The sequence below is a fragment of the Etheostoma cragini genome, chromosome 11 (genome assembly GCF_013103735.1).
Source record: "Etheostoma cragini isolate CJK2018 chromosome 11, CSU_Ecrag_1.0, whole genome shotgun sequence".
Lineage (NCBI taxonomy): Eukaryota > Metazoa > Chordata > Actinopteri > Perciformes > Percidae > Etheostoma > Etheostoma cragini.
The window spans coordinates 4,173,970-4,200,647 of NC_048417.1; the positions used below are offsets into that span (position 1 = coordinate 4,173,970).

Sequence of the window (26,678 nt, forward strand, 5' to 3'; positions counted from 1 at the left end):
CCTTCACAGATACATGACACGTTAAGGATCCACTGTACTACATGTATGTTTTACATTAAAACTTGATTTATTGAAATCATGGCAACAATTATTAGGCTATTTAAATAGCTTATTATTCTATGCAAAAGATTTACGTATAAAGGCTTTAGGCCGCCCTACAGATTTATGTAGGCCCAGTTTAATATGCAACTTTATTTTACACAATAGGGAGTCCCTGATCCATCTCTCTTTCAGTTAAAGGGTGCTTTGCTTAAAAAATGTTGAAGACCCCTGGTTCAAATGTTTCTTTTAAATGCTATAAAATTGAAAAGGTTAACTGGGAGGAAGCCTCCCTTCTGCAGAAACACCCTGATCACATTCCCACCTTGTAGCTCAAGGGCACCTCAGTGGTGGTGGCAATGAGGGAGGGACAAGCACTGCTCTTTCACTTTCCCCATGCAGTTTTCACCCTGTTGGTCTGGTGATTGAACCGACAACCTCCTGGTCACAGGCCCCCCTTCTCTAACCTTTAAGCCTCCACTGCCCCATGTTTAATGAACGTTGTGAACTGAGGCGCTTGGGTAGCTCACGTGGTGCTAGCATGTGCCCATGTGCAGATGTTCAGTCCTCGCTACATCAACCGGGGGTTTGGTTCCATATAACATTTAAGCTTTTGTGCTTTTCTCAAGTGAAAAACAGTTTATTAAAGTTCCTCTATCGTGCCATAGGATGAATCTGTTGTGGTAAATTCCATCAAAGTTTCTAAACTACATGAAGAAAAGCTACTTTGTGACTAAAGACAGTGGGCCATGTGACATTTGAAGTTCTTTTTGAACACCCACATTAATTCCTTTAGGCAATACCAACAACAAACAAAGTTCTTTTTATCTGGATTTTAAGCCTTCATTAATCCATCTGAGAAGGTTTGGTTTTTAAATCTGCAGTGTTACCAAGATCTTAGTACTTCAAATGTGGTCAACAACCCAATAAAACACCATTTTTAAAATTGCTGTTGCTTGGAAATGATTCTTGTTTTGGCTTGTTTATAACCCACCCGTCTTCTTTCATTTTTGAATTTTTGTAAACGTCTCCTTTCCAGTCACCACCACCAATCAAAAATCTTTAATTTATTTTCACGCAGTTCATTCTTTCGTAATTTCCTACAATATTTTGGGCTACACAGCTTATTTTAAGGACTGAACCTTGGGCCATAACCCATGTATAAATATGTCTCAAGCAGCTGCAGTAAGGGTGACATTTATATTTTTGCTGTTGCATACAAACCTATAAGACATAAATGTTAACATAAAACACAGACAAATCACACACGTTTGTAGTTTGATTGCTCTGTGTTCGACAGTGCCAGTGCGACCATAGACCGTATATATATTGATATTATTATTCATATTAACGGTCTATGAGTGCGACACACATCGTTTTCTCGGCGTGCGATTAACGATGCCTCGAACACTTTTGTTATCATGGGAAGAGTGGTGATGCACAGGAAAATGGGGAGTCCATTTCAATTTAGAGAACCAGTGAAATTGAATTGTAAGATTGGAAAGTGTATCATATCATCTTGAACTCATCCAATACATTTTCAGAGCACTTGTATGGCTCTTGCGAAGAATTGAAATAGCTATTAACCTGGTCAAATGCTGAAAATAGATGGAGCTGTGATTCTGTCTCTGCTTGCAACCGGGTCCGTGTCCCCCCAGAATTAATGTATTCTTGACAGACAGGTAAGAAAACGAGTCAGATGAAAAAGGAATTGTTGAAGTCAATATTAAAATATCAAAATCAGACGAAAAAGACGTCCAGAAAAGTAACTCAACAGTGGTAACAGCGTGGGAAATGCAATAAAATGGAGACGTTTTACACTCAATCCTGAAGAAAGAACGTTAGGTAGCCTATGTTATCACGTAGGGGAACAAACCAGAAGGAGTAAGTACTAGAGGAAGCATCGACCGGCGTTGTGGTCACTGTGACGTTAAAGAACGGTAGTAGTGGGGGATGAACATGGCGAATGGTTCAAAGCGGACGAATCGTGCAGGGCTCGCGCATCAAACACATCGGCCACCGTCAACGCCGCTGGAGTCCGACACCGAGCGGTGAGGTAAAATCGCCTAATACTTTATGGAATATGCAGCAAATCACCACATATGGCTGTTGGTTATGTTTTTTTTTTTTTTAATTATACGTTAACGTTATCGTTAGCTGGGTGGCTATGGTGTTAGCTAACGAGGATAAGGTGACATCACAGACCCGCGGCCTGGTTCCGCTGCTTGAGCCCCAGTGATTGACAGCCTGTCAACTAGCAAGCTGGTCACTTTAGCCCTGGGTTTAAAGTCGTTTTGTGTTTCGAGACGGTTTGTCATGAACTGATATGTCTACATAATGTGGCTATATATAGCGAGGTAGCCGTTTGTCTGTTTTGCTAGCATGGAGCCTGAGTGGTCGTGAATCAACCTCAGCATCCACCGTGTGTGGCTCCTGTGTGGCCTGTTGCGAAGGGTACCTGCCCCACAAGCTGCTGCAACGTTAGCTAGCCAAAACACCCAGAGCCTGGTTGAGTTGCCTTTTATTAAGCGTTTGCTACCGTAAATAGGCGAATTGGCCTGCTACATACATACATCCGTACATACGTAGCTAGTGGTGTAGAATATTACATTCAGTCCGCCCAGTCATGTTGTGTTATGTCATGTTTCAATGGCGATACTAGTATTTGTGGTTATAGTGAATACATAATTTCTCATAGGCCATATAACATGGCTCATGTTTTGTTTAGGTCTTTCTCTTTGAGCGAAGAGTTTATTTTCTTTTCTGAACCGGTTATATTGGACATATTTGTTATATATAGTGTCTTTTACATACATATGTATTTTTTTAATTTCAATATTTGTATTCTGCTTTTTATTTTCTACACTGCTGTGGGACACACCAAGGCAAATTCCTTAAGGTAGTGACCATTTTGACATTAAATCATGTTTCTGATATTGGAAAGTTTCTTAGCAGTAGAGAGAGAGAGAGAGAGAGAGAGAGAGAGAGAAGAATAGAACAGAACAGAGCCATCCTTAATGTTATTAAAAACACCTGTCCAAACGACCGCTATGAAAAAAGCCTAATGAGAAACTCTTGCTTGAAAGAATACAATTTATCCTCATTCAAAATGGTTGCAGATTATTTGTCTTGTTGATTTATTAACTCATCATTTGAGATCTACTAGGAAGCATCTGTAGCTCCTACACTGGTCTCTATTTGCAACCTTTTATTGTTATTTCCTCTAGAGTTGATCCGATACAATTAGGATTCCTGAACGTGCATATCGGCCGATACTGTGTACCAGTCCGATACATATATTTGACTATTTTTTAACAGCAGTATACTAATAAGCCCGTATGAATGTGTCATTGTTTCTATCATTTTTGTTAAACTCTTTGTGAAACACGAACATACACAAACAATGAAAGCTGGAGAACTTTTTTTTTTAATTATCCAGTTTGACAAGTCAGTCATAATGTTAAAAAAAGAACAAAAATAAACTTCTTTAAAATAGATTTTCTTTTCATGGCTAAATTACGTGGCATTGGACTGGGCCATGAACTCCAGTACGCCCTGATATCGATACCAGCATTTAAGGTGGTATCCGAGGCTTTTTTGCGATACTGGTATCGGAACATCACTAATTTCCTCTTGTCTCCTCTGCTGATATCACCTGAGCCTCCTTAGAGACCGGGATTTACTCTGAGTGAGTTTTCTTGCTCATGTCTTCCAGGCTGTGCTTCTCTCTCGCTCTCTCTCTCTCCATTTTTTATTTGATTTATTGGCATGACAAAATCAACACATTACACAACAAACATACGTGTCAACAACAACAAGGAGTATACCTCTGATATACTAATACAAATAAAAAAGGATAATTATGGTAAAATGCAGATGATAAACACATTCTGTGCATGTCCCTCAAAGGGTATGTTGAAGCTATATATAAAATATGTAAACAACATAAAAAAGATAATGATAATATATTATATCTCTACTTAGTTTGCCTTATATTGTGGCAGCAGCATACATATTTAGCTACTAGCCATGCCTTACTTTTATCTTCCCCTAAAATAAAGGAAGCTTTTTGTCCTCAGTGCAGTGAAGACTGGTATGCTTATTTCAATTTTTGGGGAAATATTTGGTTCTTAGGTCTTTATATTTGGGACATGAACATAAGAATTGTGATACTGTTTTGATGTCCTGGTGGCAGTGTCTCTCTCTCTCTCTCTCTCTCTCTCTCTCTCTCTCTCTCTCTCTCTCTGAGATGTGTTTATCTATCCTGCCGCCACCCACACTCATGCTCAAAATTTGGCCCACATCAGCTCCCAACCAAACAAGATTTTAGACTACACAGTTTCTGCCCTTGACATGTTGTTTTGCTCCCTCCCTCCCTCCTAAGATGATCACAAACACCCCTCAGTATCCTCTGACTTTTCCTGCTTAGGTTCATTACATTGTTTCTGCGAACGATGATAAGTAGCTTCGTGAATCAGCCCTTGAGAATTTGTTTAAGCCTTAACTTAGTTACACTTAATTGCAGATTTTCCACGACATGACTAACAGCGAATACATGTGGCATTATGGGACCACATTGGTTGCATAAAAGACGATGACATAGGCTTATTTAGTGGATTCTCAGACCTTTTCTCAGATGTAAACACAAACATTCTAAAGGGACCCAAGTTTATTTCCTGTTGCCGTGTATGTGAATGGCATCAACTGACAGGAAGTTAACAGGCTGTTGCCTAGCAATGGAATTCCATTGAAAAGGTGCATCACTAAATACTAAAGCTGTGAACTAAACATTATAAAATCCCCGGATTAAAAAAAGAAAAAAAAGAAGCTGATTTGGCAATTACTTTATGTTGTTCATCTCAGTTTGAGATACTCCCAGCTATACTAGACACCATTGTGCCTGCTTTCCCTGTGTGTGGATTGGGATGTACTGCATAGTTGAGGTTAGGCAGCAGCGTCTGGCTGTGGTGTCTTTTGTACAGCCCACCAAAGTGCCCATGAGAAGCTAGGAGGTCCTGGATCACCAGAGGAAGGCAGTGGCATGTGTTCTACCCCTCTGGTTCTCAGGATGCAGGACGGGATGATCAATAGGACCGCCTGCCTGTGTCTAGACTCATCCAGCTGCTTTGGACCATACCTCAAAGGAGAGGCTTGGATTTCTTGGGAAACTTTTCCTTCTTGTACACTGTAAATATTTTGCCTATCCCCCACCCCCCCTCCCGCTCTCTGAGGCTGCTTACCGAGTGTGATCACACACCCCGGCTCTCGCTTGCCTTGCTGTTTGATCTTTGATGCAGGTCCAGAATGAGAAGAGAATAATATCAAAAGAAGCAAAGGCCTACTTTAGCTTATCCTCACCTACAGGACAAGTCTAGGCCTACATATAAGAAACTCAACTCATGTTATTTATTCTCACAAGGTTTCAAGGAACTGTGGTCTAGACGTTTGGCTGTACAATCCCAAAACAATTAGCAGGAGGTTCACTGCATCAACTCCTATAGTGAAATGTTTTGTAATGTGTTTCACAAGCTTGACTCCGTGGATAACCGTTGGTTCAGGGAATGAGTGAATGGCACAGTCTTTGTCACTTGTAAACCACTAGGGATGTATTCTGGATCCACGAGTCCACTTCCAGGATTGCTCCGTGCAATACCGTGACCTCGATATCGGTTCCTAAACGATGGGGATTGGCAGTATGGAGAAAATAAAGTATCACAATATTTTTAACCAAATACTTTGATATCAATATAATTGTATTGTAGTGACGTAATGACGTTTGTGATAAACAATTATCAGTAATGTGGATATAACGATTTATTGGTTAAAGGCAAATAATAGAACAGTAAAAACAGTCTTAGTTCAGGAAATGACATCACTTTACTGTAATGCAGCTCGTAAAACCAGGAAAAGACAACACTGAGATCATATTCAATATTACAATATCCAAAATCTAAGACGATATCTAGTCACATATCACAAAATTGATACAAAATCAATATATTACCCAGCCCTACTAAACAGTACTTTTTTTATACCAATTTTATAAAACAAAAAGAATTTTCAACATTACACATTATGGCAAAAAAGTTTTTTTCAGCTCCTACTACGTGAGCCCCTTGTAGATTATTTTTTGTGAGTTTCTCTAATAGAGCCGAACGATACTGTGTTTTAGCATCGAAATCGCGATGTGCGCATGCGCGATAGTCACATCATAGGACGTTACGACGTTGAAATAATCATTTTTTGCTGGTTGATAGAAAATGTCCTTCGACATGATTATGACCGTCCGACCCTTCCCCTTTAAGACAGGTAGCATGTGGGCAACGTGTGTACGTGACGTTAGTCCGACGGGGTTTATTGTTACGGGAAGTGAGGCTCTCCGTGTGTAGATAAGTACCGTAGGCAGCAGCTGCCGCTGACACAGTGATGCACATAGTTTTGATGGGTAGTCAAAAAGTAGAAAAGATCCTTTTTTTCTTCTATTCAGATGCACTTCCCAAACAAAATCACTGCAGTAGTCGAGAATGATTTATTAGATCCAAAAAGAGCTATTTATGTCATCTTTCAAAAATTACTTTTTCTTTTTTCATATCGCAATATATATCGCAGGGGGGGAAATATCGCAATGTCAGATTTTTCCAATATCGTGCAGGCCTAGTCTCTACAGTGTGTAATATTGGACAGCCAATCACAGACATGATTAGATCTTGGTAGAAGCATGATGCATCCTGATTGGCCGGCTAACTGACGCTGATGAAATGTTCTCCTTACGTATTGAAATTAGGTATTAAATGATGAGGTGTTTTTTGATACTAGGCAATTCAGTCAGTGCCTAAAAAGTATTGAATTACAAACTCAGCGCTACTAGAGGACCTCAGACACAGAGCTCAGCTGTGGGGCTGAAAGTGATGATATAACTAACTTTTGATGCTCTCTCGCTTTATTTTCTGTTTGATGTTATTCTCTAAACTTCTTTGCCGTGTCATTAACACTGTCATTTTCTATTTCCCTTCTCCCCTTGCACCTTTCTACTTACAGGTGAGCGGCCAGTCAGCCAGCCCGTGCAGCTCTCTGCAGCTCTCTGTTGCTATGGATGCCCGTGCACGTAATAGAGGAGTCCCCCTAAGGTCCAGTGCCTCAGTTCGGAAAGAGGTCTGTCTTCCATGACAATGCATTTTCATGCTGCAACTATCTGTAGTGTGAGATTTCAAGCACCACTTTCCAGTGTTTGTTTATGGCAGCAATACCATCTGACATGAGGCTTATACTTATTTGCACATCATACTTAGACACATAGAAATTTATTTTGCTCACAAAACACTGACTGCTGCATTTCCCCTAACCTTGTAATGTTGATGTTCTGTTAATATGCAAGAAATCGAGTCTTAGTTGTTTGTCCAATTTCTGTTGGGTGTGATAATGCAGTACTACTGTACTACAACTCTTTGTTTTGTGTGATTGTGGTCTGTAGCCAGATGTTTAGTGGCGTTTTTAATGTCGTGAGATGTGTTTCCAATCGAGTGGATAGGCCAACGTGATCTTAAGTGTTTTTAGATGCCAATCGGATTGGCTAGAATCTATATTAAAGTCATGTTTAAAAGCAGGCGGATACATAAAAGTAGAAGCACACAACACTGTTCTTCATTTATCTTTCGTGCATGATTCAGTGATGTATAAATACATACACATTGGTTTCTCATTATATTTTTTGGTCTAAAACAACATTGCGTGTGCTGCAGACTGTGCGTGACAGTGGGCCGCAGTGTGTGAAGAACCTCTTTAGGAATAAAAAGGAGCTATGCAGCGTCGGCCTAGAGCTGCCACCCAGAGACACCACAAGACTCACAGAGGTTTGTTACACAGAAAGCAGTGCAAACGTATGCAGAGCTCAGCCATATTCAGACGCATTAATACTGACCTTCGACTGTGCTTTTTCAGATTCATTTTGTGTGTCTGCCTGGTCATTGTGAAGGGGAAGATGTCACCCAACAGGTATGTTTTCATAAATTACAAACATGAATTAATATCTTCTCTATATGGCCTGTAATTAACCGTTTGCTCAACAAGCTAATGTGCTACTGCGTCTTCTTCTTCTCTCCCCAGGCTCTGTTGTCTATGCCAGGAGGGCTGTGTGAGCTTCTGAGATCCCTCCATGTTCACAGCCTCAAGAATGACGAGGTCCTGCTGCTCAAAGACTCCCGCAGGCTGGCAGAGCACAAGGACGCTGGGCCTCAGGTAGGTGACAGATCTTTCATATTGAAGGTATGTGCTTAGTCGGCATGTTGAGCAAAGCAGAAGTGAGCAGAAGGCAGGGAAGTGAGGAGAGAGAATAATGAGAAGTAGGAATGAGCTACTGTACTGTAGTTTTTGGTGCAAGAAGCTAAATCTATCCTAACAAAATGTATAATAAAAAAAGCACCAGTGGATCAAGCTCCTTTCTTGTTTCCGTAGACTTGGCTCTTGTGTTAATAATTTCCCTTGACAATGTAGACTTATCCTACAGCTAGGAAAAGTGCTAATGAAACAAGAAGAAACAACTTTCTTTACACTACAAACATGCACATTTGAGCAGTCAAATGAAAAATATCTTACCCTCTTGTCAGATGTTTATTATATTTTAAGACAAATTCAACTTTTGTTGAATCATAACTTAATCACTTTTAAGGTGTGGCATTTCCTAAAATTCTTGTTTTCCTCATATTTATGTCCTTGTCTGTGCGTGCATTCAAACACACAGACCTAGTCTTTTGCTCACTTTTGAAGAAGTGCAGGTGGGAAAGGCACACAGAGATGTTTTTTCAGCCCACACTTGCAGCCTTGTCCTTCCTGGTCATGCGTGCCTTGTTTGGGTACACACAGGCCCTGCAGCTCACTCTGTGGTTTCACCATCCATTTCAGACATTGAGTCGACTTGTACTAAGTGATTCTGCACATGCAACAGATCAACTCGCAATCAAAGTACAGACATAACAATACACTTCTCACCTTCCTGCTGTGAGATTAGAATATGGGAATTCTGCTGAATTTACAAAAGCTAAGATCTTTCACAACATCAGCTGTTCTGCTGATTGCGGGACACAATTGCTTTGACCGTTTATAGACTCTGTCTGCCTGTTGGTTGCAAATGCTGTTATTTTTCTCTGAATGACCTGAATACATTGCCATGTTTCTGATATCTATTTCACTTCTCTTCCTTTCCCTTTTCTCCTCTTAATCTCTTTCTGTCCTGTTTTCCTCTGCCTTTAGGGCTGGTTAAAGGCTGTGTGTGTGCTAAGGCATAATCCCAGCACTAGTGTCTACCCTCAGGCCGGTGTTGCATCTTTGGTGGGCTTGCTGGGGTGCTACATGGCAGGGGTACGCTACGCTTTAGAGCTCCAGGCTCATCAGAGGGGCACAGCTGAGCCCAGCCAGCCAGAGGAAGATGACACCAACCAGTCCGTCTCCTCAATCGAGGATGACTTTGTCACAGCCCTGGAGCATCTGGAGGAGGATGACACAGGAGACAATCCCCGTAGGTTCAACATCTAATGCTTAGTGGCATTTAGTAGTTTTTAGTCACCTTGTGACTCCATAAACTGAATTCAAATACTTCTGCAAAATTCAACATGGAGACCTGAATTTAAAACCCTCTGTTTTTTTACTATCATAATCTATGCATGGTATTTAATTGAAAAAGTGGCAAGAATTTGAATTGTGTCGGTTTACTGCTAGATGGTACTCGAAAGTTATTTCCTAGTTGATGAACATTCTTCTCTACCTTTTCATATAATCAAGGCACAATAAATTGTTTGTTGATTGTTTTCAGTTAGCTTTCTTTTGTTGATAACCTTTTGTTATGGTTATCTTTATATCTCCTCTTTGTATGATTAGTATTTAACAGGTGTCTTCCCCTCTCCCCTTAATGTCTTTCTCCACATCTGCAGCTTCCTATCGCCTTTTTAAAAAGCGTGATGTAGCCTCCCAGACAGTCCCAGCAAACAAGAGAAAAAAGGAATTATCTGGCTCCCGCATTATTATTAGCTCATCTTCAAAAAAGAATTCAGCCAAACATAGAGCTGTTCCAGATGCATCTGTCACAGTGCAGAGGTCATCAGGCGTGGAATCCCAATGGACATACTGCAGTCCTGGAGCTCGTCTCCCCTCACCTTTAATTCATGTCAGTGAATCAGAAGAGTCAGACGGCTCCAGCCCCAGCCCAATCATTTTTCTGGATGAGGTGGGCTACCAGAAGAGCCTGCTGGCCAAACTAGACATCCCCCAGGTGCCAGGGGGGCCCAGAGAGCGAGTTGAAGACTCTGACTCTGAAGTTAGTGAATTCTTTGACAGCTTTGACCAGTTTGATGACCTGGAGGAGCTGAGCTCAGAGAACTGCGCTCTCTCACTGCCTCTGGATGCCATCAGTGCCCCAACCACACAGAACCAGGCCAGTGGGTCAGCGTCCAAATATGTTTCTAGGGGTTGCTCAACCAAGGGCATGAATCCTCACCGCTTTGACCAGCGCACTCTCCCAGCCAATGTGAAAAAACCCACTCCTCTGAAACCAGGCTCTCCCTACTCACTTCACTCTGAGGTGCCTGATTCCCCTCGCCCAATGCAGACCCCCTCTGAAGAGAATGGTGGCCCACTCTTCAGTCCTGTCAGCTCCTCAGCGTTCAGCCCCCTGGTGGACTCTAGTGGACCAATAGATTACTTCTGGAAGGCAGATGAGGATGAACAGGACAGCTCAGAGCTACGTAAACCCCAGGATCTCTGCTCTCTGTATAAAACCTACTCTGACTTTGCCAGCAGTCTATCCAAAGAAATTCTGGGATCTGTGTGTGGTTACCAGTCTGCCATTGACATCAATGACAATAAGAATCTCAGCTGCGTCTGCCACAAGGAATTTAAGAACCCTTCGGGCTACCTGATGAAGCTCTCAGAAATCCAAGAGACTGTAACAGTGGCTACGCTGCAGAAGAAGTCCCAGTCTCTTAAGGATGGCATTCAGAGGTTTGCCACTGACCTTGTGGAAATGAGCTTGGGCAGCGCCTTGCGAGACCTCCAAAAAGGTGTATCCTCCTGTACCACCACCTTGTGTCACCTTGCTGCCAGGCTCACCTCCTCAGTGTTTCAGATGGCTTTCCATGAGATTGGCATGCGCCACGCCTATGTGTTAAAAGAACGAGCAATCAATGGATTAGCTGGCTTCCTGGTCGGAGAGGCTGTGTCTGGGGCGCTGAAAGATTTTCTGACTGTGAAAAAGCAGATTTTCCACAGCACAGTGACACATTTTGCTGCTGATCTGGCTGAAGAGCTTGTGTTTGAAGGCATCATGGAAGTGTGTCAGTTCTCTCACCCCTCAACCCCTCTCACCCCTAGTGATTGGTCCTTTGGCCATGGGCAAGAGGCGGAGGAGGAAGAGGAGGAGGTAGTTTCCTCCTATGCTTCAGATTTGTCTGAGTCTGTTATTCAAGAGGCCTTCATAGAGCTCTCTCAGGCTGATGTTGCCTTCACTAGCCAAGCGGCTATTAGTGTGTCTCTGGACAACATCTGTTATGTTAGTGCAGAGAACACTAGCGCTCAAACCTGCAGTACCTTTACCAACCAGCAGGTTTTAAGTGCCAGTTTAGCTGCTGCGGCGCCAGGGCCATCAGGAGAGGATGATACCTGCACTGTGAAGAACGCTCTGTTCACTGTTTCAGGAATGGCTAGTTGTGTTCCTGTGCCCCAAGCCGGCCAAGCCCTCTCCCACCTCCAGGATTCTGAGGAAACCTTTCAGTGTAAGTCTAGCTTGTCAGATACCCCACATGCCAGCCCCAAAAGAGTAACTCTATCTTCTTCTGACACTACCACATCTACACAAACCCACCTGTACAGTCAGAGAACTCAGACCCCTATACCCGGAGAAGACCCCTCCCAAGGAAAGTCTTCATTCCAAAACTTCTCGGGCAACATGATGGATATGATAGTAACTGAGGCTTGTGAGCTAATAATTGCTTCTAAGGTGAAAAAGAGTTTCGGTGACTGTGCTGATTTTTTCACAAAGACAATTGGAAGCAGAAGGGACTCTTCTTCTACGCAGGAGGTGGATAATTATGATGCTCCAGATTCCCCTTCAAAGCAGGAAGCTTGCTTCAGATATGACTGCAGAGATTCTGGCTGTGCAAGGAAGGGCGTCCCTGTTGAGCAAGGATCAGACAATAGCATTCCTCACATTTCCTTTCAGATAGGCTCTCAAAGCAAGGGGAGAGCCAGCTGTGAGTTAGACCCAAAGACCAGAGGTGTGGCTGAAATGCACCCTGTGATGAAGGATACTCTTGATGTGCCGGGGAACGAGATGGGTGGACAAAGGAGGAAATCTGTTCCTGGGGATGACTCCGCTCCAAGCTCTGGCCAAAAGTCCGGTGGGACTCCTGGCACTCCTCCTTCTACCCCTCAGCAGCCCACTGAGGTGTCCAAGGAGAAACAGATAAAACAGTTCTCCAAGAAGCTGAAAAGCAAGCTGGCCAAGGAATTTTCCCCTGCTACCCCCCCACCCACTCCTCACTATCAGCCTGAGCCTGGCCCTGGGCCAAAAGACATCACCCCTGAGGCAGATAAGGCTGAGTTTATGCTTAGACTGATGAGGTCTCTCTCTGAGGAGGCAGATGGCAATGAGGATGACGAGGAGGAAGAATTGGCAGAAGATGTTGGTGTAGGTGGCACTAACGGATGTTTAGAGACGGGAGGTGGCCGGCGTGTACTGAACCAGATGTCTGCTCGTAGAATGTCCAACAAGGAAGCTCTCCACTATGCTGAGCGATTGGCCTGCCACATCGTCTCCATGGCAACAGAGATGGACACCCTTGGAGTTGCAGACGAGGAGGACGCGATAAGGAATAACAGCGAGAAAAGGAGAGACAGTGTGGCTCATTTCTCAGAGCAGACCCTAAACACCTTGTGGGTCTATGCCGGGGAGGTAGCAGGAGAGGTCATCAATGATGTGAAGAGGATGGTGAACGCAGCACAGCAGTGTCCATATCACAGATCTCCCGGAAGAAGAAGCTTTGACAGATCTAGCTCTGATAATTTGTCTCACCCCCACCAACACCAGTCTCAACCCAGTACAGACCAGAACAGAGACTGGAGGGTAGGGAGGCTGACTGAGCAATGGTCTAATGACCTGATAGCCTCGGTCTTTCGGTCTCCCACCTCCACCTCAAGCACCAGCTCCAGCTCTGGCTTGTCCTCGGAGTATCCTAGCTGCGAGAGTGTGACAGATGAATATGCTGGCTACCTTATTAGGGTACTGAAAAAGGAAGGAGGCAGTAGGGAGTTGGTACTGGACCAGTTTGCAAGCCGTCTGGCTTACCGCTCCATAAAACAGGGCCTGGCTCATGCCAGTCGCAAAATCAAGCAGAAATCCTCTAGCACCCGCCTTCACTCATCCAAGTCGTTGCCAGATGAATGGAAAGCTTCTGGTTCTGAAGCCTTGTTGCCCAAGGACAGAGAAGAGTCAGTAGTTTGTCCCTCAGGTGAGGATGCTCAGTGTTGTTGCAGGGACTCTGAAGAGCAGAGTCAGAGGGAGTACATGGATCTGGTCAACTTTGCAGAGTCTTTAGCTTACAACATCACCTGTGATGTCACACGCAAGCTGCATTTTTCCGCTGTACGACTGCCCAAGTCTCTCACTGACTCCTGTCTTTATAAGAAATCCAAACTTGAAGACATGGCAGAGAATCTCATCAAGAACTCCTTCTCCTGCCCTGTGTTGTCCAAGGAGGGTAAGAGCAGGCATTACCACAGTACTGGAAGCCTGTACGATGGAGGCTACAGGATTAGGTTGATACAGGTCATAGAGCATTATGCCAGGAAAATCGTTGATGACACTCTAAAGATGAGCCTGGCTTCAGTTGGACATTCATCCCGAGAGCACCAGAAGACCCAAGGCCACAATAGACACTCTCACACCCAGCGATTGTCTGAGGGGCCATCACTGAGCCTTGCCCTGGGTGAAAGGGCGTGTCGGTATTGTCAGGTCCAGGAGTGCCTATACTGCACAAAACCTAGCAGGCACCACCACCAGCCTGTATTACAGAGGAGGAAAAGGGGGTCAGAATGTCATGCAAGGGCTGAGCGGCTCTCTAGCCTGGAGATTCCCAAGATCCACATTGACCTGGACCACAGGGCAGTGTTTGCAGGGGAGATGGTCTCCATGGCAATGGAGACAGCTAAACGGGAAATGAGCAACACTAGCCTTAATGCAGACAGTGGCATCGGCCATGATGGAACCAGCTATGCCGAGAGCCTGACTGCTGAGATCATGACGTCAGCCCTGTCCAACATCTGCCAGACCGGTAACATTAGGTAACCACACCAAGATTCACTGTAGTAGTTGCTTTTTTTTTGTCTTGTCATGTCCATATGTTCCTGCTATGGCTAGGGCCACACATACATACTGTAGCATTTAAGGAGCTTTGTTTATTTAACTTTTTTAATTGAAAAATCCAAAACCCTTTCACAAAATGGTGCTTTAAAGCTGCAAACTAATCATACCTACATACCTACTTACTTAACTTTGCCATTTCAATACATTAAGAGAATTGCCATCATGAATCTGTAATTGTAACTATTAGCATCATTGAAGCGCTCTCCTTGTTGTCTCCTTTCCTCTCTCTGTGCATTTAGCTTCCCAGGCAGGGAAGCCACTGAGTCCTCTGTCTCCCAGCAGTTGAGTGTAGGAGATGACAGTCTGGGCAGCTGGTCTAACCTGAGCTTTGAGGATGAGCACCCAGACGAGAACAGCAGCTTCCTCCACCTCAGTGACAGGTATACAACCAGGGCTTGACATTGCCACCCGCCCACCCTCCAAAAATATTATTGTAACATTGGTCGCTGGAGTACTTGCCACAGTGCCACCGCTGACAGAGAAACACAGCTGTGATCCAGCGTGCAACCCATGGCCGAAGCATTGTGGCCTATCCACACACCAGACCAGCAAGCTGGCCAATCACGAAAAATACCCCCCAGAGCTCCGTTCAGCGCCTGCATGCTACATGGCAGATTAGGCCGAGGCAACGGTTGCATCTGTAGGAGTTAAAATAGTTTGACAAGAGGTTTGTAAAAGAAGTAGAGGGAGTGAGCAGCAGGACAATAGACTTATTAAAAAGCTTTGCTCTGTGCCTCCACTTCCCGTCACCGGGGGAGCTTTCAGTACGTGCTGCATGAATGACGCGTGAATGCTCACTACAAACCACTTTCAATTAATCTTCTTAACACCTGCTTCACTTGCACTTCACGTGCAATAATAACCTACTTTTTCATGTCTGTGTCTTAATCATTGCATTTATTCATACAAAAATAGCTTTACACACATGATAGCTTATATTTTATGACTGCAGTGTCTTGATTTGGGTGTGGTCAGTGGTTATTTGCATTTAAAGGGGGTGGTAAATCTGGATCTTCAAGTTAATTGTAGCACACCACAGCCATCTTCAGTAAAATTAAAAGGAATTTCCCACAAAATAGTAGCTAGTAAAATTGGAAAACTACCAGCTTTCTTATTTCTCATACATTGCATACCAAATACCCAGTTACCTGTAGGGCACACTGCTGCCATCTCCCCATATGTCACTATGTTACTGTAATGATATATAACGAGGACACTTTGCAGATTAACAGACACTAAAACCATATGGCTGCTAAATATATAGATGTCTTTGTGTGGGTCTAGGAAATGCTGTCGTACATTTTGTATTGCATTTCTGGTTTTACTTTTGCAGAAATAACCAAGTTGCACAGCATCATACTAAAATGGCAAGAACAATGTATTTTTTTATTCATGCGGTGGCTTGTAATGTTTTCTGCTCCTACTGTGGCTTTTTTATTTGAACATACACAATATTAGATGACGTGGGAATTTGATTGTGGATCAAATCTAGTTCTTAGCTCTCCTAGTCTTTTCCTCTGGAGTTTTTATTGGCTCATGTTTTTGGACAGTGTTTTGCATATTTTGCAGGAGGAGTAAGAGTTCTTGAAACCCTTCTGTGAACTGGGTACAGTTTTGTCTCCTCGGTGTTTCCCAGACAGTATGCAGCAGTAATTACTTTGATATAATGACAGCTGCTAGTGTCGTCTTCTCAGAAGATTGGGTTGCTTTTTCCAAAAGGGTGGCAACAAAAGGTGACACGTGCTACTGTCTCAGCCACGTGAATGCCCATTCTGTTTCTTACTTTGGGCTCCTATTTAAATGTGAACAATTTGCCCATGGGTTCTATAAAATATGTCTTAGATACTGTGAGATACCCTTTGTCCCCAGAGAATTCAACTGTGCCTGACACAGGTAGTTTTGGTCTTAGTCGACTAAGATTTATTTAGTTGAGTTTCTTTAGTTAGGTTAGTTAGTCATTTTTTTAGGCTTTTCTGTAAATTATTTATTACGAGAAATGTATGAGCACATCTCTGGTGAACACAAGATTTGAAGTGGTGCTTTTGTATGATTCTTTGTGGGAAAAACTCAATTTTACAGATTGTAGTTATATAGTGCTTTTCTCATCTTAACTGGCACCTAAAGCGCACAGATCTGCCGATTTAAGTCGACCAATCGGTCAGTTGACAAACTCATAGAAGTGCTATTCGTCTAAGAATTTCTTTAGTCACGGACAAGCCTGGCTGACACAGGTTTAATATTTCAGTTGGAGGCAGTGGAATTTATTTCTGCATAGACTCTGGACTTAAAAAATTAGGGTTATCACTTTAGTCTTGCTGTGTCAATTTGTGCTGTTCATTTCTTCTGACCCAGAGAATTACAGAAACTGTTTTTTCTCTCCTGTGGTTGAGTCTAACGAGGGGAGGTTTCCTACAGTAAGTTCAGCACAGGACACAGTGTATAGTTTGGCGTCCTCATTTAGACTTCACTGCCAAAATGCAATTTTCTCTGATTTGTCTTGCATTATAAATGAACTGTTAAGCCAAGTTCTTCTCAGAATGTTTGTGAAATACACCACAGGGAACAGAATTGGCCTTCTGTTCTTAGATGGACATTGTTGCTATTTGTGTGTACTAATGAGAAAAATAAAAAGAGAGAGAGAGAGTTGGACAGAGTATCAGCCCTCTAAGTGACAAGGTTTCATACGTACAAGTCTCCAGCCTCTGGGAAATTAGGCTGTTGACATTTCTGGCGAAGGTTGATATCTCTATGGAAGCAAAACTGACAACATTTGAAATTCTTTCCCAAGATACCGAAAGTACACAATGTGTTGGCATCTAGTTATTTTGCCATCAGGGCCAAGTTAATGTATCATAATATTGTCTAAAGGTGTGTCTTTAAGTGCTCATTTCACTTGAGGCAGTGTTTCTACAGGAACAAAGTCCACCATGTGTGGTTTGTGGACTCGCTTCAAAAGCCCACTGCAACCATATCCGCTCGGCACATGAAATAACAGAATGTAAAAAAACAAAAACTTTGAAGGTTTAAGACACTGAGCATGATGATTGACTAAATGAACACGCTCTCACCATGTGTCATTCACCTGAACCGCAGGGAGAAAACTGTAGCTGAGGTAATGTAAATTAACCGAGGTATTTTTAGATATCCCAAATGTTCCATCCTTCAGACCTACTGCGAGTGCTACAAACCACAACATGCAGGTTCCAGCCAGCCGGCTAATCATTGACTAATTACAAAGAGAATGTGTGTTGTTTTGCTTCTGTTGCCACCCGGTTGTCCTGTTGGAACCCACAGGATTAACGGGATGATGTGAGGACAAGAATGTCATGATCAACATTACAGATGATTCTGTGGGATGCGTGGTGGAAAGATCTGCATCATTTAAGGAATCCTCATCTGTTTAGAACCTCACTTGTCATTAAAAGGATTAGTCCAAATGCCAGAAATGGTCAACTACCTGAGTAGTGTTTGTTGAAGCTAAATGATGCATGATGGGGCTGTACCGACTGTCATGTTTTTACATCCTAAGCTTCTTTTGAGGTTTTGGTACAAATCCTGAACGGATTTCTTAATTTGGTTGTATAAATGTATTTATGGCGTTAATAGACTTGTGTGCGGCAAACAGGACAGCAGTTTTTGTTTTGTTTTTTGACCTTAGTAAAAAGGTTGTTTATGAAAGGCTAAACGCCAACAGATATGAATTGAAGCCGATTATTTTGTGAGATAACAACATGTTGTGAATTTTGGAAATGATGACAGCTATATTTTCACATCTATATTTTGACTCGTGGCCTTTACAACGCTCTGGAGCAGTTGGAAAGGTTTGGATCACAAGAGTCAGAACCAATCCCAAGCAGCCACCACTGTGTGTAGCCTCATCTGTATCTGCAACTGTGCAGAAACACCAGCTTTAAACATAATGAATACACGCAAAAAATAGAAGCTACACAGGATTCAAATTTTGAATTTGATTATCAACATTATGAATGACTCTTCTAAGCTTTAATCTATTTGATACAGCCCTAAACGATAAATGTGGTCCTTCTAGCAAATGGGATGAAACGGGTTATTATATTCTGATTATTTTCAGAAGTTCTCTTGTGATTATGTCCTTCTCAGTGGGTAGTACCTGTCGGTGTTATAGCGCTGCGTTTGCCTTCTCTCTCCAGCAGCAATGGAAACAGCAGTAGCTGGAGCAGTCTAGGCCTGGAGGGGGAGGCGTGTGAGGAGCGCATGTCATTCTCTCCCTCGGACAGGTTGGTCAGCGACTGGTTGACACAGTGACTTTTCCAAAAATGCCCGTAAGACCTGGGGGTTCACTCAGAATGGGACAAAGAAATAGTTTGAGTCATTGAATTTACTAAGATGACAAAAGTATAGAAGGAAGCTTCTAACTAGGGCTGGGTACCGATTTAGATACTTAATAGGCACCAACCAAATTGCCTCCTTAGTAGCATCAGTGAGCCTATCCGCATGAAGCATGGTTCTACCAAGATCTAATAAAGCTTGTGATTGGCTGTCTAATGTGACACATTGTAAAGACATGCAAGAAAACCTCTACTTTATTCACAGAGATGGTGTTCATGTAAAAGAGGAGCTGAAAAAGAAATGAAAAGTGCCGTAATGTGTAATGTTTTTTTTTTAATTGGTATCGAACACCGTACCGGTAGTCTATATACGCAACTTAACACTGCTGGCATTGCTCCGGTGCTGCCGAAATTCCGCCGGATGTCCCTCATTCAGGCAGGATGTCTATTACCGTGGGCTTTCTTTGTGTTGGCATTCTAACCTCCGGTGGATTTCTGAGGACCGTGGTTACCTGCTCCTCAGATCTCTGCAGGGTAAATCCAGACAGCTAGCTAGACCATCTGTCCAATCAGGAGTTTTCTGTAGCACAACTAAGACAACAACGTACACGTTCCACCAAAACAAGTTCCTTCCTGAGGCTAATTGGCGAAGGCTCTGTGGCTTCTTCTGTTGCTTAGCACCGCCTGAGACGATTGTGATTGGTTTAAAGAAATGCCAATAAACGAGAGCATGCTTTTTCTACCCAGCCCCGAGTGGCAGTGCCAGAGTAAGGTATCCGTATATGCTCTGGTTTTGAAATGTTTCTAATCAATACCCAGCCCTACCTGCAGCAGATCAATGAGTGGATCAGCCTCGCACCAAATTGGAACCAGGGACTTATTTTCATCCTATGAAAATTATTCACAAGATTGTACAATGTTATTTTGAGTTATACTTTGTCTCATACTAGGAACCCCTTGCATGACAACACAAAGCTTTAAGTAAAAATAGGTTTGGCATGGCATGTGCTTGTTGATGTTTGCATGCGATCTATTGCTCAAACTTTGCTGGTTCTTTCATGTAATTTAGTTGCTTAAAATAATTATTTGTATTGTAATAAGTCTTGCCTTCCTCACATTAATAATATTTAACAGTTCAAACCACCAATATGTTCGGATATAAGTTCTGCAGGTGTGCTGTCACGGGCCTCAAAAACATACTCAGAGATATAGTGCAGCATCGACTAATTGAATCTGTGCTGCCAGCCATTTATAAACACACCATTGTTTTCTCAGGCTGGTGAATGTGTTCTTGCTGCCATCTATGCAGCCGCTTGTCTCGGCATATAGCAGTGCGGTACTTTCAATCAACGGGTTACATCAACATGCGCTTACAGAAACCCCCAAGACTCATTTGAGGTTGAGAGGCTGCCACTGAACAGCAATCTTTCCCATGCAAACTTCTCATCCTTTAAACAACTTTCACTTGTCCTGGGTTTTATTATTCATCTAGATTGTGAGTGAGTAAATTCAGTTCTGTTGGGCAGCTGGCAACTAGTTAGCTGTCAAAGCTTCCGTTGGAAATCTAAATGAACCAAAAAGGCAATTGCTGCCTGGCGACTGCATGAGCAGTACTCCCAAAATGTGCACTGTAATGGATAATTTATATTTATACAACAACTTTTACAGCCCTTTTGTTCCAACCTTTCACCATTAATGGAACTGTACGTACAGAGACAAATTTAAAAATCTCTACATCGAAGAGTAACCTGAACCCAAATCCACATCTCTATAATGCCTGATGAAATCGGCTGATGAAAAGCAAAAGGACTGGCCAAATCCTGGTCTCTGGTGTCACGCTCCAAAAAGTAACACAGTAGGAGGCAATGGCCGAGATGACCTAAATACCACATACTTCATTCAACCGTCAGATATTTGCCATCAAGTTTATACGGTGATTATGCAACTATTATTAGACTGTTGTACGCAATGTTGCAAAGCACATACAGCACTGCTTAATGACAATATTATAAAACAGAGTTAAATTTCATGCAAGTATTTAATTCATTTGATATTCACTTGACGAAAGCAGACATTTCTGCCTAGTTAACTTTTCTTTTTAAGATTATTTTTTGGGGCATTCTTAGGCCTTTAATGGACAGGACAGCTGAAGTTGTGAAAGAGGAGAGAGAGGGGGAGTGACATGCAGCAAAGGGCCGCAGGCTGGATTCGAACCCAGGCCGGCTGCGTCGAGGAGTAAACCTCTATACATGGGCACCCGCTCTACCAACTGAGCTATCTGGGTGCCCTAGTTAACTTTTCAACATAATCTCTGCTGATTTATTTGAAAATGTCAATACATATCGATAAGGTGATGCAAAATAACATCATCAGTACAGTAATAGAGGATTTTATACATACAGTTTTACCCATTTCAACCGAAAAGAACAATATTTAGCACTGAGGACCTTTACCAGTTGACCAGTTCAGTGCTTGCCATTAGGTGGCGGGTTTCTCACAGATTCACATTTGTGGTTTTTGTTACTTCTAAAGACGTAGATTATTAGGCAAAACAACATTGTCTCAAATAAAATGTGTTGTGCTAGTAATGGCAAGGTAGTTTTATTCCTGTAGCCCATTTCAGCATCTAGGCAGTTCAAAGTGCTTTTACATGAAACAGTTAAGTGCAGTAAAAAAATTCATTACTGTTAAGGCTCCTGTATGTCACTGTTGGCTAGTTTCATTCAACTTTGATTAAACATGTATTATTTTTCCTGCTAGTTGCCAATTGCAGCAAATACACCGGTGGGTTTGGACTCCTCAGGCATTATCAGCCATAACCAGCCATAGATGATAGATAAAACTAAAGTCACACTGCTATTGTCCTTTTAATGCAATACTTTGTAGCTGGTCCTGCTCTGTCTGTCTTAGGCTACATTTACATTGTTACGGTTTAGTTCTTAAGCATAGTTTTGAATGTGAAAAGCAATCTTTCTAAGGTGTCCTCCTTTCTATGATATCCTTATGTGATAATTGATATTTGTGCAATTGACAGAATGGATGAGTAGATTTTTTTTTTAGAATCGGAGGGGGGGGAAATCAACTTTCAAGATGGGCCCTCAGTCAGTGTGTCTTAATTGGCAAAAGAAAATACATTGACTGGAATATAGGAAAAGCACTTGACGTCTTTTGGTCAGCATTGCTTTAATACAGTGCATGTGGCTTCTGATATCCTGCTATGCTTTTAGCTTTTTAGCAAGCTTATTGTCATTTGCATCCCCTTGCATGCAGCCTTATCTCCCCTCCCATCTCTCCCCCCTCCCTAACCTGTGTGACATTTCTCATCCAACAGTGACAATACAGAGGACAAGGAGACTGAAGTGAAAGAGGAATCCAGCGGTAAGGATGTTTTACTTCCTGCAACTCTACCTTCAGACTACGCTGGGTTTTCTAATTCAATAAATGCTATTAAAATATAATCCATTAGTTGTTTGGTCTATAAAATGTCAGAAAATTGTGAAAAATGTGGATCGTTGTTTCCCAAAGCCCAAGATGACATCCTCAAATGTCTTGTTTTGTCCACAACTCGATAGGATAAAGATAGAAAGGATATTTAGTTTCTGTCAAGGAGAGAAGAATCATATTCACATTAAAGAAGCTGGAAGCAAAGATTCTATACTTTCTTTTCCTTTCAGTCATGCAGCTCTGCAGTTTACCACACGTTTTGACAGCAGTGCCCCCCCCCCCCCTTTCTAATTTGAGGAATTTCCAATCCTTGGGATTCAGAACAGTCGGCCCCGGCTGGCTGTGTACGTCTGTCTGTCTGCCTGTCTGTCTGTCTGTCTGAGTGTGTCGTAGCCGGGGATTTTACCTCCCCCGTATTCAGCCCCACTAATGCTCAGTCAAGCACCCTGCTCCCTCCAGGTGTGTGTGTGTGTGTGTGTGTGTGTGTGTGTGTGTGTGTGTGTGTGTGTGTGTGTGTGTGTGTGTGTGTGTGTGTGTGTGTGTGTGTGTGTGTGTGTGTGTGTGTGTGTGTGTGTGTGTGTGTGTGTGTGTGTGTGTGTCGCAGCCCCCTAGTGAGCAGGAACCCAGCACTAGGCAGAACAGGCCTGGGGGAGCAAGTGACTGTTACATATAACAATTAGTGTATCCGTCTGTCTTTGGGAGAAGAGGCACACTAAGGCAGGGGTGTCATACTCAACTTCACTAAGAATCAAGAGCAATACGAGTAGGCAGAATAAAAATATGTACAGTAGCCTTTGTTTTTGTTTGATCTGTGATTAAAAGAACTGGTCTCTACATTAAAAAAAATGAGTATTAAAATATGCAGGGGTGATTTATCTTGAATGAACCACCTCTGCCTGTGCTGCAGGGACTATGTGCGTGAACAGGACACAGGTGCAGGCTCCCAGGTCTGCGCTGGTCGTAGTGAACTCGGATATCAGGGTGCTGGGGCGTGGCCCTCAACACGTGACCCTGGACCCTCAGCTCAGGAGCATGCTGCAGTGGGTGGCAGCCTCCATGACCGACGTCCCCCACATCCAGCTGAGTCCCGACAGAGAGCTCCAGCAGGTGATTGCCCTCAACCTTTCTTAACATGTTCATTAGCTGCCATCAGTGTGGCACTATTAATAGGGCTGGGTATCGTTCAAATATTTTTGAAAGGTTATTGGGAGCGGAGGGGTCAGGGGAGAGTCGAGACAAGTTGAAACTTGCAACTCCTTGCAACGAGCCGGTCTGCTGCGTTCTGAAACCTGCCAGTTCACACCAATGAGACAAGACGGTGAATCATCTCCATAGCAACCACTCTTTGTACTTCTGTCATAACATCTGACTTTTAGGCATTTTTTTTGTAGCTGGATATATAATTTGTGTCATGTAAATATGAATGTGGATAACGTTAGTGATAGTGAGATGCTTGCTACAGTTCCATTTCTAGTGAGGAATCGGCAAAAACACGTTTTATTTCTCTGATTCACGGCTTTGTTCTAACGCCGCCGGGCGCTCTCTCTCTTCCGTCTCTTTCTATCCCGCTCGACCATATAACGTTTCCGTGTTTTCGGGCGGGGAGGCTCCGTCTAAAACTCTGCCATTTACACCAGCTGTTTGTAACATACAAATAAAATGGATTAATGATCATTTTATTTCTATAGTTTATAGCTGACTTTACCATCTGACTTCTCTATTGGCTGTTGAACAGGAGATGTCTCTAACGTTGTAAAAGCAGCCTCTGGAGACTGGACCAGCTGAGTCGCAGCAACACCATCAGCTGGTTTGAGCCGAGCTGAGACGGGCCGGTTCAGTCCACTGTAACTTTTCCTTGCGACGTTCTAAAACAGTTGTCTCATCATGAATCTTTGGTCTGAACTGGGCTTTTGTTCAATCTATGGTTCTATGTTGTAATCTTCTTTGATTTTAATGTAGTTTCTGCGCTTTGTTTCAGATATCCTTCTTCTGTTGTTCCTTATGGTGGTTTCTGTTTGAACATATTTATATTACGCAGCAAATTACTGATTCCTCAATTACTAATTCCTGAAAACAAAACCTAAATCAGATAGAGAAAATATTTTAGAAAGATGTTGAAAAGGAATGACTTTGTGCTCTATCCAAGTTAAAGGTTATTTCCCGCCTTTCCTCTGGCAACTATTTCACATCTTTGCTTTACGAGACATGTCTCAACGCAACTAATGAGAAACCCAGATCCCTTCCTTAGCAGTGCACTACACCAATAAATCTGATTTACAAATGATAAGCATTTTGTGGCCTCCTTTTTATGTGGGAAAATAAATCAAGATTCAAGATTATTTGTATTGTCACCCAAAAAAATGATAACTGTGTCTTTTCAGCTCCCCGCGGTGGTCCAAAGGCTTCGGGAGAGGAAGTGGAGGGTGGGAGAGCTGCTGCACACGCTGCTACGCTACTGTGAAGAGGGTCAGACCCACAGTCCGCCCCCGGCCAGAGAGGAGCCACTGCAGGCGGGCAGAGAACCTCACCGCATCCCCCTCTTCCAATGGCTCCTGGAGCACGCCTAGGGCCTCTCCTCTCCTCCTTCCCCTCATCTCCTCTCCTTCTTCCTCTTCTCCTCTCCTCATTCCCTTCCCTCAAATTGTCTTGCTTTTCCCTTCCTTCCTTCCTTCTCATTTTCTTTTTTCTACTTTTCTCTACTTCTTCTTTTCCTTTCCTCATTTCCTTATCTTTCCTTTCCTTAATTTCCCTCAAAGTTTCTTTTCTCCTTGCATTTCCTCTCATTCCATTTTCTTATCCTTTCCTCTCATTTCCATCCCATCCCTTCTTCCTCTCATCTCTTTATTTTTCTCCTCTTCAGTTGATTCCCTTCTCAAATTTCCTTTCCTTTCCTTTCTTCATTCTTTCCCTTCCTTTTCCTTATTTCATTTTATTTCCCATTCTCTTATTTCCTTCCATCTTTCCCTTTCCCCTCCTTCTTTTTCCCATTTCCTTTTTCTTCCTCTTCTCCTTCTTCCTCTCCTCTCCCCTCCTTCTTCCTGTCCTCTTCCCTTCCTCTTCTCTCCTCCTTCCTCTCATCTCCTCTCCTTAGTCCTAAAACAGGGTTTTGCAAAGTCCACTGCCTCTAGAGGGCGCCAAACAAATGAAGCGCTCTAACCTTACTCTGATGAATGTCGGCGGCGTGTGTTTTGCATTGCATGCTGGGGCCTAGAGTACTTCTGTTTTTTTCCGCCTTCTGTTGTGGTGTTGCCGTTTTTGTTATTTATCGGGCAGCAGGATACATCACCTGTGTTGTTTTAGTGAGCTGTCTCTCGCCCGCCTACACTTCTGAATCAAAGCCCTCACACCTTGCTGCCGTTGGGCTTAGGCGAGAGAGAGCGAGAGAGAGAGAGAGAGAGAGAGAGAGAGAGAGAGAGAGAGAGAGAGAGACCATCCCATCGGCTCCAGACAGAGAGACACTAATGCAGTGAGTTGAGAGAAAGAAAATGTGTTGTTTTTTTTGTAAGGGAATCCCCATAGCTGCTGGGCAGATGATGTCATCACACCCACAGCTCACCTCTGTGGTGTTTCCACAACACCAACAGTCCACTCACTCACACACACACACACACACACACACACACACACACACACCACACCCTTGTGTTATCAGAGAGAATCCAAGATACACTGACACTCCATCAAATATTATTCCCCCATAGTATTCCATTATTGTATTACCCCCTCCCCCCTCCCCCCCCCGGAGTTAAATGCAGGTATAATGGCTCATCACAGTCGACTGATATGCTGCCATACATACAGATTGACAAGTCAATATTATAGTTGTAAAACTAATATCTTTAGCATGTTATACTGTAGTCCGTTTGCGTTGATGATCAAATGGCCATTTGTTTGGCAGTAGAATGATAAAAAGCACTTGGAGTCGCCATTACTGGTGTTCCTGTTTTATCTACAAACTGTAACGTTGCTTGCCTAGTTTAAATCTCATTAGTTGTCAAACCTTATTAAAAAAAAAAAAAAAAAAATGTGAGTGGATGATGTTTACTAGGGCTGTCGGTATTAAAGTAAAAATTCTATTTTTTTGAAGGTAGAGTATGTCTAATCAAACAGGAAATGCTGCTTAAAGCTATGAAAGAAGCCATGATATTGGCTTAATGTTGCCAAATGTAGCGTACAAGGTGACTCTCCTCGCCTCCAGTCAGTAATAAGTATATGATGTGCCGGTCATCGGTGGCCCACATCCAGTTCGCGGGAAGATCCAGTGACGCAGATAGTAATGAGTAAGAGTACTTATAGACACACTCATCCAGTCTGTACCTCCAAAACCACAGACTAACAGCATAGCTCAACCCTGCACTCACACATTTTGTCACCCCCGCTCCACAGTCACCTTGTGGAATGAAGAACTCTGAATGCCACATCTTCCACACAGCACTAACCGCTCCAACACACACACACACACACACACACGCACACACACA

The 26,678-nt window shown here is 42.9% G+C and overlaps 1 protein-coding gene across 5 annotated transcripts; it reads left to right on the plus strand.

Annotated features, from left to right (window-relative positions):
* The first annotated feature begins 1,893 nt into the window (after positions 1–1,893).
* Positions 1,894–25,835, plus strand: akap11 (A kinase (PRKA) anchor protein 11). 5 transcript variants are annotated; one of them, XM_034885815.1, is made up of 12 exons: positions 1,894–2,090; positions 7,078–7,191; positions 7,779–7,889; positions 7,978–8,031; positions 8,143–8,274; positions 9,286–9,550; positions 9,963–14,364; positions 14,686–14,826; positions 18,616–18,702; positions 22,085–22,131; positions 23,105–23,304; positions 24,579–25,835. In XM_034885815.1, the coding sequence occupies exons 2-12, from the start codon at positions 7,129–7,131 to the stop codon at positions 24,762–24,764; spliced, it is 5,688 nt and encodes a 1,895-aa protein (XP_034741706.1). In that variant the 5' UTR covers positions 1,894–2,090; positions 7,078–7,128; the 3' UTR covers positions 24,765–25,835. The 5 variants fall into 5 exon arrangements, with proteins under 5 accessions (XP_034741706.1, XP_034741702.1, XP_034741704.1 ...); XM_034885811.1 differs by having other exon boundaries at positions 1,988–2,095; XM_034885813.1 differs by having other exon boundaries at positions 1,988–2,095; positions 18,619–18,702.
* Positions 25,836–26,678: the final 843 nt, after the last annotated feature.

Excerpts from the sequence above, each read along its gene's own strand:
- akap11 (XM_034885811.1), top strand. The coding sequence starts at position 2,006 with ATGGTTCAAAGCGGACGAATCGTGCAGGGCTCGCGCATCAAACACATC. Across the intron at positions 14,365-14,685 it reads TGCCAGACCGGTAACATTAG|CTTCCCAGGCAGGGAAGCCA; the intron begins GTAACCACACCA and ends CTGTGCATTTAG. Across the intron at positions 22,132-23,104 it reads AGTGAAAGAGGAATCCAGCG|GGACTATGTGCGTGAACAGG; the intron begins GTAAGGATGTTT and ends CCTGTGCTGCAG.